Genomic DNA, 11,986 nt, shown 5'->3' with positions numbered 1-11,986 from the left:
TACGAAGAATAACTGTCCCAGTGATAAGTTAATGTCCAGGAGCCGCTGCTCGAAGTTTTCAGAAAAAGAAAAATAGAAAAACAGCATAAAAAAAGTAAGCAGAGGCAAGAGCATGCAGAAACGCGTCTGCACTGTAAGAAGGCTGGGAGGAGTGAATGCTTGCATAGTATGGCTAAGAGGTAGTACCCATAGAGTCCAGTAGAGGGTGGAGCCTGTGTAAGATATAACTAAATCACACAGGTCAGAAGGGATTCATTTGGAGTGCAGTCCAGTGACAGGTGATGGACTGTGAACACGCCAGCAATAAAGGACATCCCTGTGTCGCTCTCTCTCTTTCGCCTCCTGTCTGCACCGGTTAAAATAGAAGATCCCTTAATAATGTGTTGATGAGAGGTACGGGTCTGTATAGGTCCGCCTGTTGCTAACCTATGAACCACAACATTAAAATGCTCCTACGTGTATTCATGAGACATAAAAACAGAATCATAATATCTATAATAAAACAACACAATGAAAGGAGCTATTATGCATAATGACACAGCTTACCTCCTTACCTCTCATCAATTCCAACTAAGGCTCCAGTGGGGACCTTGCTCCCTGCGTGTGCCTCTCCACCTCTGTTTCTTACTCTCTTACTTGCTACCCTTTTCCCTCAACCTATCCTAAGGGAGTGCTTGTTCTTCCTTCTGTCTGTCTGTGTCTGTGTATTCTCATGTTCCGATTAACCCAGCCTCCCCCTAATGTTCTTGTTTTGTGTCTATATCTACGCCGGGATCCGGAGTCAAGGCTGATCCTGTTTGCTGTGGTCCTGTACCCTGCATCCCCTATCCTGAGTTCTGGATTAAGTCGTGGACTTTGAGTCGTGGCTGAACCAGTCTCTGCGTTCCTGCCTGGGTCTCATCATGTTGCTTCCCTGATGGCTCCCATAGGATTGTTGTTGACATCTTCGTGGATTCATCTTCTTATTACAGACACATGCATTTCCAAACATTTGGACTACCTATGTTGTAAATGTATTATCTCTTCGATTTACACACGGCATCTATTGCACGTCTGTCCGTCCTGGGAGAGGGATCCCTCCTCTGTTGCTCTCCCTGAGGTTTCTCCCATGTTCCCTTTAAACTGTGGGTTTTCTCCAGAAGTTTTTCTTGTACGATGTGAGGGTCTAAGGACAGAGGGTGTCGTATTCTCATACTGATATTCTGTACAAACTGTGCTGTTGTATTTGCTGTAAAGTGTCTTTACTGTAGGGTATTTTTTATTATATGTACAGCACTTTGGCTCGACGAAAAATCGTTTAAAAATGTGTTATATAAATAACACTTGATTTGATTTTGATTACTGGAACTGAAAGTACAATTCAGTATACTTTCAATGCAGTATGTTTAGATCAAAGTGTTTCTGCGTTGGGGAGGAGAGTAGAGCTGTGTTGTGTTTGGAGGAGGGACTTCATCATTTAAAGAAGTAAGAAGTTTCCAGTAAAGAAAGACAGTCAGTGGTAAACCATCAGAGTCTCAGCATGAAAGTCTCTCACACTTTGATCTGCTTCTTCCTCCTCTTCTGTGAGTACTTCTCTTTATTTTCATGTAAGTAATTGAATAATTCTCCTTTAAAGTATTTATTGAGTTAATGCAAGGCTCCAGCAGTAAGAGATGTTCAAATATTTCAAAGTTAGGCTTTTTTGTAGCTTCAAAAGTATGTTTCACTTCCTCAAACAAAGTGTACATCATCATTAAACCCAGTTATTATCTGCATACTGAACGAGTAAAACTAAGTCACAACGACTGGTTATTTTTTCAAATAATGTACATGCTTGATTTGACTGCTAATGATTGTTTTCATAATCATTTAATCTGCAAAATATTTTCTTGATTCATTTATTAATCTTTTGATTTGTATTCTTGCTATATACACATGCCGCTAATGTTTACTTTTTATTATATTTGTATCTGATTATATATTTTTAAACATTTTTTTGCTTTGGGATAAATAAAGTATATATCTATCTAATTGTTTTGTCGAAGTGGTGTGGACATAAAAAAAAGAAGATGATGTACTATTAGGATTTGCATTAAAGGTGGGGTAGGTAAGTTTGAGAAACCGGCTCGAGATACACTTCTTGTCATATTCCATGGAATGCTCTTAACATCCCGATAGCAATGAATATTTTAAGTGCTTTGACAAAAAATCCATAAAAAAAATTCATCTGTCGAAGCCGTAATACTGTACTGTAAAAAGCACGACCAATCATCTGAGCCGGCCCAGCTAAAGTAACTGGATGGCCTACCTGCCTGTCAGCCTTCCATCTGGGCACAAACTTATCTCGTGCGCTCATTGGTCATGTGCGCGTTCGTGTGTGTTGGAGGAGGGGCTCTGTAAGGAAGTGGCAGATTTTCTCCGGTTGTGTATTTTCAAATTCTTGCGCACTCAAGCTGGTTTCTCCGAAATTACCTACCCCACCTTTAATGTAACGCTTAAAATAAGAGATGGAGACTTCATGTAGTCTTTGTGTCTAAAGAAGTGTTTTGATCAGACTGCAGGATCTTACAGGAAGTACTAACCACTACTAATGATGGTTCATCTTTTCTTCAGCTCTGCAGGGAAACACTGGTCTCGCCAGTGCCCAACTCTCTTTCTATTCAGTAACTGAAGGAGAAGATGTCAGAGTTGTATGCTCCATTCCTTCTTATATAGGCAGGGAGTTCTTCTGTAAGGAAAAATGTGAAGAAGAAGACATTCTCATTGAAACAACTGATGCCAAAGCTTATCAGAGAGGAAGATACAGCATTGATCATAAACCGAAAGATTTTGTTGTGACCATCACTCAGCTGACCAAGTCTGACTCAGGAAAGTACGGGTGTGGTTCGACTGCATCTTCTTCAAGGAATGCATCCACGTGTATTGAAATCATTGTTGTGGACGGTGAGTTTCTACTAAAAACTGAATGTTCTTCCTTGTCTAAATAGTTGTACCTTTTCACCTACTTTTTGTTTCAATTGTAATGCTTTATTGTCATGTGCACATAGCTACAGTTTAGATGTGGCAAAGAAAAACTGAAGTGCAACATGAATATTTACCTCATCTTAATTCTACATCTCTTCTGAAAGTAACGGATAAACCAAAACTGACACAAGTGTATTTGAATATTATTGTAAAGAACACACTTTGTTATTTCAAGTGATATTTTAGTGATGGAGAATTGAATACCAGGAGCAGGAGCATATTGGTTTGTTGTGTGTTTTCCATTGCTGAATGTAGTACAGTCTATGAGGCAGCTCTCTGTTCTGTTGAAAAGTAAGACAATTAGTAATAGATTGAGATCAATAGACGATATTAAAACAGCTGAACTGGTCGTTGGCTGCGGTCGGGGCTTTAAAGGAATACATTAACCCCCAAATTACAATTTTTTGATTAATGAATAATAACTCATGTTTTGAGCACAGTGTAAAATAATGATTTGCTAAATCTCCTTGGAAAATATTTAGTTAAAAAGCTGTTTCATTAAATCGCCACACCTCATCCCTCAGTGACTGGATCAAGTTTGAAAAACACAAAGTTATAAATAATGAAACTACAACTTGTAAACTACAAATAGTAACGATTGATTGTTTTTGTTTTTCAACAGCAAAACTTGTTGCCGATCCTTCTGCAGAAAAAACAATCGATGCTAGAACTGCTGAAAATATTGTAGTTGAATGCTCCTTTACTCGCTCTGGGACCAGGAGGTACCTCTGCAAGGAAGAATGTGAAGGAGACATTCTTGTTGAAACGACTAGTGACACGTATACTAAAAAAGACAGATACAGCATCAGACATGTTAAAGGAGGATTTGTGTTTGTGAGCATCGACCAGCTGACCCAGTCTGACTCAGGATGGTACAGGTGTGGTCTGGACAGACCTGACTCTAAAGATCCATACCAGAGGTTTAGGCTCATCGTCACTGATGGTGAGTTTCTGCTTGATAATGAAAATGTTTGTTCATGTCTCTGAAGACAGTTTTCACTGACAGCTGCTGATGCTTTCAACTCTCAATTTAAAAGAGTTCAGCCGACACACACCCTGTGTCTAGGAGGGTCTAATTTCTCTCATCAGGACTTCTTGCTTGTTTTTGATCACAGCTCTGACCACTTCTCCTCCTTCATCATCCATCTCATCAGCATCCTCAACAACAACAAATCAAAGTGAAAGTTCCACAACTACACCAGCCTCCTCTAAAACTACAGAGCACCCTGAAGAAACTAAAGGTACATCCACAAACTGTGCTTACTAGATAACGTTTCAACAACTTCTGAGACATGAAAGAGCATGAGAATGTCCAAATGTTCACAAAAGTACATTTTAAAATGCTGAACCTCCTAATCAGGTTCACAGTGTTGAAAAGATTTACTTTATTTTGACAATATAAGGCAAATGCTTTTGACCTGTTGTCTTCACCTAAAGATAACCTGTCCCCCCCCTAAAAAACAAAATGGATTATGGGTACTCTGAGTCTTAGATGTCATTGTTTACATTTAACTCTTCAAACAACGACAGGTGTGATCCTGTATGTATCTCTGACTCTGGTCGTCCTGGTCATCGTGTCATCACTGTCTGTGCTGGTATTCTGCAGGAAGAGGATTTGTAAAGCCAAAAGTGAGGAACCAGGTAACACACACACACACACACACACACACACACACACACACACACACACACACACACACACACACACACACACACACACACACACACACACACACACACAAAACCAGATTGGGTGAACGGATATTCATTTACATCATTAAAAATAACCCAACTGCTGCTCAGTCTAAAGGTTTTGTTATCACTGGTTCTTGTAGAGCGATACTCTTTCAGTTGTTGCTAGGAAACAGGTGCTAGATTTATGCTTTGTCAGTTGCAACATCACAAACATACAACATATAGTCTAGTAGTATCTATGCAACTGCACAATAATACAATTCAAAAACAACAACCTACATTTAAATCTATATCACACCTGACTGCAAATCAGTCCGCCATTTCTAAAAAATAAGCTTTTCACAAACACATACAAATAGAGAGAGCTACAGTAAGAGGATAGCTTCCTCTATTTTTGGAGACTCAGTGAATCAGATCGGAGGATTTTTTTTAATTCAATATGCATTTTAGAAACATGTAAAGCCATACAGTAGCTTGTTATTATTTTCATTGAAACTTTATTTTATATACTTATTCAATTGTCTTTAGTAATTGAAATTTGGCAGGATGGTTAATGATTAAATATACTGTATATTCTGTTATTTACAAACTCAAAACACATCTATTTATCTTGTTTTACTCTGATTTTAATGGTTGGCCTAAATATTGGTTCAAATGGGGAATGTGTGATTTCATGTTTGAAAATCTGTTCTGAGTATTTTTCTCAAAGTACTGTTGTGTTTTTCAGAACCTCGTGAGGAAACACAATGTGCTTCTGCACCAGAGGTGAGTTTGAGAAAATCTAAGCATCATATTAATACATTCTTCTGTAGACCCACTAAGCGTACTGTGACGACCCCTGCTTTGCTATCTCCTGTTGTGTGTGTGTTTGCCCTTTAATGTTCTCCCTTTGTCTGTCAGCATTGATTGAGGACACCTGGCTGCTGGTACCGGAGGGTTAAAAGCACTGGCGTAGCCACCATAGGGCCAGGGTGGGCCCAGGCTCATTGGCCCACCCTGAGAAATCTTTGGTGTCATTAAAAAAAAAAAAATTTTTTTTTATTATTATTATAAAAAAATGATTTTATTATTATTATAAAAAAATGTATTCACCCATTGAGAATATCCAAGAATTCAAAGTGAAATTCAAGTGAACAAATATCGAGTTTAATTAATGTTGTAGGCCTATGTGTTTTGTCCTCTGAACCGAACTCATTTACGGTAAAAATAAAAACTGAGTGTGGGTTCCGGCGTGCGCCATAATAACGTGAGAGAGGCAGAGAGCTGCCTGCAAAATAAATGATGGCTCAAGTTCACTAATGAACTTTGGTTTTAAAAAAAAAAAAAAAAACAGACTCCAAGAAGAGCCCCCACTGCCCTCATCTAGCAGCGATCTATACGATCATTTTCTGATAACGATGAAATAGCCCCGCCTCCCTCTCCCCACGTCTCCCTCTCCCCACCTCTCCTGCTGCTGGGCTGTCAGAAGAAAACAAATGTTAACGGAAACTCTGCCGCACGGTTCGCTCGTCCTTTGGAAGAGGCGGAGAGGTGGGTGTTTTCATCTGCTGGTGGACAGTCCGGAGAGATATACACAGGGTTGGGTTGTAACGGAATACATGTAACGGCGTTACGTAATCAGAATACAAAAATCAAGTGTATTCAGCTGGCGTTAGATTTGAAAAACGAGTAATCTGATTACAGTTACTTTCGTAAACCTGAAGTGAATACATTTTGGAATACTTATTGGAATTATTGGTGGAAAAGTTTCCTCACAAAATGTAATATTCATTACCGGCAAAACTGTGTGCACACTGCACAGCGTGTCTGTGTGCGAGAGAGAGATGCAGAGGCCCCGCCCCCGCACGCTTTTTAAATATATTGAAAGTTAGAAACGGAGATGGTTCGATAAAATGTGCAAGATAACGTTTATGTAGCATTTCTTTATTGTCGAAATGATGACATTTATAACGGGATCAAATCAAAGTGAATGGCCTGCTGCTGCTGAATGCATGGGGCAAGTGACTGGAAAAAGTTGTTAAAGTTATTACATCGTTTCAGTAAATAATAATGATAATTCATTCTATTTAGGGGCGCTTTTCAAAGCACCCAAGGACACCTTACAATTCATAACATATTATAAGGAAAGGTTTTAAGACAGTACAAAGAATGCAGTCCGGGTGATGTTTTTTATGTGGGGTGCAGATGAGAGAGCTGTCCAGAATGACACCAAGATGTTGTGTTTGTGCTCTTGATAATAAAACAGTAAAATAAGTGTCTCCTGTTCCCCAAAACATACCCATCTGTTATGGAAAAAGAAAGTATTCCAAAAGTATTCTAAAAGTAATCTGCCACCGGTACCGGCGGGGATTGTTGTTAGCTTCTGTTACGCAGAAGAAAAATCTGGCCCACCCTATTTTTTACAGGCCCACCCTAAAGTACATTTCTGCCTACGCTACTGGTTAAAAGGCCTGAGCCAGACTCTCGATGTCTCTCCGCGGAGGACCTGTTTTGGGAGAGAAGCCTTTTCGTTTATGCTTTTGCCTTGCCTGTTAGTTTTGTTTTACATTGAGTTGTGGTTAATAAATATCTTTTCATATATCTTGTCCTTTTGTTATGGCCAAGAGTCAGGTCGTGGCCCAACATCTATGTGAGATCTCCTGGGGAAATCTCTTCAATTCACCCTTACGCCAAATAAACACAACCAAATTGATACAAAACCGATGATTACTACAATGTTGTCTTTACAGCTAGTTTACAAAATACACCAACAAAAGTTATACACTTTTAACTTAGGGATCACAAAACCTTCGCTCGGTATAGGCTACATTTTTGCACCTGTTGCTGCTTCCTATTCATATTTACTGAGATGCCAGGTTTGATTCATTTCGGACAATGTCTGCAGTAATATAATATGTGTAAATATGAATAAAAGACCTAAACAAACACAACTTTTTTTTGTTTTGATGACGTAACTTCACAACCAAGTCCAGTTGCTTGTTTTGTTCTGTTGTTAAAGACACATTTAATCAAGCAATGTTTTTTTCTCCAGGCTGAAGACGACCCGAGTCAACACACCTACTCTGAGATCATACTTGTCAGCGTCGGCTCGTCCCACAGCGGTTTCCACGGTGACGCTGAGTGTGTTATCTACTCTGTTCCTCGGGTGGAAGCTAGCTCTGATGAGCCCCCTCTGTACTCTACTGTTAACGACCCCCAATAACTCTCACAGTCTGGCAGAAGAAGCTGGTGTGGATTAAGCAGCCGCATAAATATTCTGACACAGAGAGATGTTTGTGGGAATATGTACAATTATCTAACCATTTACTTATTTCAAACCTGCTTTGAATGACCTGCTCATGTGATGATAAGTCCAGTTCTGCTCTAGTTCACAAACGTGCCGCTTCAACAGTTTGCTTCAGGTCAAAGCTGGTTGCACTTATTGTACGTCCCTTTGGATAAAAGCCTCAGCTAAACGATATGTAGTTTAATGTAAAAAGCTCTTTTATGGCTTCAATTTATTTATAAAGTTCATTTTATTACACTTGATATGGTATTAAAGTTATCTCTGTAAGATAGACTGTTCTAGTCAAGTTATCAGATTAGCATAAGATATGTTGCTTCGAATTAGCTTTGACTATTAAATTAACTATTTTGGTTTAAAGAGTTCATTTACAGAAATGTTTAATTATAGCGGAATATAAATAAATAGATATGAAACTATAGATGTGGTCAGTGCGGGTTTCAAGATGCCACTCATACTGTTGCGTAATGTGTCAGACTTTTAACCTGTTTGTATTGTTTATATATTTGGATTTGCACCTTTTTTATAGGGTTTTATTTTTTATATTTAATTGTATATTAGCAATTGTCCTGCTCTGTACTGCATCTGCTGCACAATAGACCTTCTACGTATACAAATACAAATAAAAGTTATCTTAAATTATTTCTGAAATGTGTTTGACAATAATTTAATAATTTAAATGTTAACAGTAAAAGATATTATTTTACTGCATTAAGTTGCAAAGTTTTAAAGTGAAACCATACGTGATACACATGCAGGTGTTAGAGGAGAGTCAAGCTGTGAGTGTTTTATTTTAAGCAGGGACTCCATCGTTTAGAGAAGTGAAAACATGTTGGTTTGCCGGTGAAAGAAAGAGACAGCGTTCAACCATCAGAGACTCGAACATGGACGTCTGCCACAGTTTGATCTTCTTCGTTCTCAGTGAGTACACTTTGTAGTTCTGTCATTTCTCTATAATGTCATCTTCCTTTCTGTATTTAATGTTAAACTCCCCAGCTGTATGATCATCAGCTGTTTGTTTGTTTGTGTGGGTAAAGGTGTGACCAGCCATGAGTATGAGTCACATTATTTGTATTTAATATAAAAAACGTATGAGCATATTCCTAATGTATCTGTAATCAACAACTTTTTTTGAACCACTCAAATCTATTCAACAAAAAATGGTGCTGTAATATATACGCTTTTCAGCATACAATATTAATTAAAGTGAAGTACAGTGCATATATCCCTTATACCCCTTCACAGAAATAAAGTATGCTTTTAAATAAGGTTTAATGAGATGATGGAATCAAAGCTGAACTGTATCACATAAAAAAGGCACATGCTGAAAACCCAACCCCAGAAGGGGGGTCTGGGGGGATTCTCCCCCAGGAGATTTTTAGAAATACTAACATATAAACTACTCATTCTGGTACACTCTGAGAAGAAAATAAATACATCTATTACTACCTGACATATTCATAATATGTTATGCCATTGTTTGTGTTTCACTTTGTTCTGAGGCTGAACCTGCTGCTCCTCACAGAGAGAAGAGCAAAGAGGAGAGAGTCTGTGTGTAAGGAAGTGCAGTTTTCCCTCCTTCTGCTTCTCTTTTTGTTTCATGTTTGTTTGTATCTGTCTGTCTTCCTGGCTGGGCATGGCTGATCTACTTTCAGTTCCCGCCAATTCACCTCCGCAGCTGCTACTCATTATCCTGATTCATCTACTCACCCACACCTGCTTATATACCCGGCTTCCTCATCCAGTATTCACCAGTTCGTCGTCAAAGATACACTGGTAACACGTATTGATTGCTAGAAAGCTAACCTAGTTTCCAAGTCAAGTTATATTCTTAAACCTGTATTTCTCTGCCCAGAATCCGTCTACTCCTCTGCCTGCCACGTCCAGCCAACACCACCTCGTTATCTTCACTACCAGCTCCAGCCTGCTCACTCAATTCAACTGATTCCCCGGCTCATCTCACCCGTGTTCCGCTGCGAATCTCCGAACCCCGGCTTCAGCCTGCTCTCTCCGACATCCTCCGGATCTTCAACTACGGACCTCCACTCTCCCCCTCGTAGTTATTCCCAGATCCGGATTATTAATTCCACATCAGTATTGTTTGAATTTTGAGTTGGAAATTAAATTATTTTTGCTTCCATACTCACGTCTCCTCCCTTCCGTGTTTGTATTGAGGGTTCAGCCTGTAAGCGCTCTTTGAGCTTAACAGTACGAACTGGTCACTATGAACCCCTCAAACACTGGATCGGATCCCTCCGCTGTTCAGCACGCTCTGACTCATCAGGGAAATCTTCTTGGCCAACATGAACAGTTAATCCAAGCTTTGGTGGAAAGCAATCTTTCCATGACTCAAAGCATCACAAACCTTTCTGCCCAGATCTCAACCCTGACATCTTCCGCTGCAATCCCTGCCACCTCAAATCCTCCTCCTGTATCCACTCCATGCCGGGATCATTTTTCAATGCAATAAGGTATTTCGTCAGCGTCCCTTGACCTTTCCCTCGGATGTAACCAAGATTAATTATGTTTTGAATTTGCTTCGTGGCAAAGCATTAAACTGGGCTGAAGCACTGAGTTCATCTGTGGATTATGACACCCTTTCCTTTAGAGTTTTTTTCTGAACAGTTGTCCATTGTTTTTGATCACCCTGACTACTCCGGCTCTGCTGCTAATCGTCTGCTAACACTACAACAAGGGAATCGAACCGTGGCGGATTACTCTATCGAGTTCCGCACACTGGCGGCAGAGGCCCGTTGGGACGAGGCGGCTCTAAGGGCAATTTTTGTTAAAGGGTTGAAGGATCAACTGAAGGATGAGCTGGCTGCACGAGATGAGCCTGCAGACCTCCAAGCCTTAATTACCTTGGTGTCTCGCCTCGACAGCCGGTTGCGGGAGCGCCGTGCGGAGAAAGCGCAACGTTCTCCTTTTGCTTTTCCAAGTAAACCGAGCTACTCACCCAGATTTGCATCTTCTGTTTCCACACCCTCTGGATTCACCTCGCGTGCCTCCTTTGGCTAAGGAGGAACCGATGCAGTTGGGACGTACCGGACTATCTCCTGAGGAACACCTTCGACGTATGAGGTTGGGTGAGTGCCTGTATTGTGGCAAGTTTGGGCATCTCATTGCTGGTTGTCCTGTTCGCCCAAACACAGAAGCTCGTCAGTAAGTTTGGGAGTCCTGACGAGCTCACTTTCCCCATCTATTGTTGCCCCATCCCTGCGCCGATTTCTCATTCCTGCCAGACTCTGTACAAACTCTCAGACCTTGCCCCTCTCTGCCCTCATTGACTCAGGCGCTGAAGATAGTTTTGTAGACCTTGCCAACCAGCTGGGACTTAAGTTGGAATCCTTACAGGATCCTATGACTGCTTATGCCTTAAACCAGGGGTGGGGAACCTTTTTCCTCTCAAGGGCCATTTCAATTTTTTCAACATCCTCCGAGGGCCGTACAAATTATTGACATCTGCTTAAAAATCACAGCCCATTCATTTGGCCTTTCTTTCATGCTGTACAAAGAAAAAAGCAACCTCTTAATCCAGATATCTTGCCATGACTCGCGTATGCATGCACGTGCACGGTTGTGGCATGACCACCAAACAGAAAAATATGGACACAAGATGTGTGCAAATGTACTTAGTTTCCTATCCATGTGGACATGATTTAAGTGGGGGGGGGGACCTAACCTCCTCTAGGGGGGGTCCGGGGGCATGCTCCCCCGGGAAGATTTTTTCTTAAATATTGAAGTTGAAAGCATCAATCTGGTGCACTTTGAGAGCAACATTAAGAGATCTATGGATACATCATATGAAACAGAACTAAGCAGATTTACTTTTTCTTTATGGATATTTTACAAATCACTCTCCTTTCAAACTGTATTCTTGTTTATTAATAAGAACTTTTTTTTACTGTCATATTGTATTTTATACCTGTTTACTTTATTCTCTTGTTTTTTGATAACTATAATGATCATATAAAGATGTGCCTTTACCTCACTGGTTGGAGAAAA

The 11,986-nt window shown here is 40.1% G+C and overlaps 1 protein-coding gene across 3 annotated transcripts; it reads left to right on the top strand.

Annotated features, from left to right (window-relative positions):
• Positions 1 to 1,484: 1,484 nt before the first annotated feature.
• On the top strand, positions 1,485 to 8,623 carry LOC117538584 (CMRF35-like molecule 8). 3 transcript variants are annotated; one of them, XM_034204431.1, is made up of 7 exons: positions 1,485 to 1,562; positions 2,593 to 2,922; positions 3,626 to 3,946; positions 4,119 to 4,244; positions 4,534 to 4,644; positions 5,426 to 5,463; positions 7,730 to 8,623. In XM_034204431.1, the coding sequence occupies exons 1-7, from the start codon at positions 1,520 to 1,522 to the stop codon at positions 7,898 to 7,900; spliced, it is 1,140 nt and encodes a 379-aa protein (XP_034060322.1). In that variant the 5' UTR covers positions 1,485 to 1,519; the 3' UTR covers positions 7,901 to 8,623. The 3 variants fall into 3 exon arrangements, with proteins under 3 accessions (XP_034060322.1, XP_034060321.1, XP_034060320.1); XM_034204430.1 differs by having other exon boundaries at positions 1,508 to 1,586; positions 4,534 to 4,632; XM_034204429.1 differs by having other exon boundaries at positions 1,508 to 1,586.
• The last annotated feature ends 3,363 nt before the right edge of the window (positions 8,624 to 11,986 follow it).

This window comes from Gymnodraco acuticeps, unplaced genomic scaffold (genome assembly GCF_902827175.1).
Source record: "Gymnodraco acuticeps unplaced genomic scaffold, fGymAcu1.1, whole genome shotgun sequence".
Taxonomy (NCBI): Eukaryota; Metazoa; Chordata; class Actinopteri; order Perciformes; family Bathydraconidae; genus Gymnodraco; species Gymnodraco acuticeps.
The sequence above is the reverse complement of the archived record's forward strand: the minus strand, read 5'-3'. Positions and strand labels throughout refer to the sequence as shown.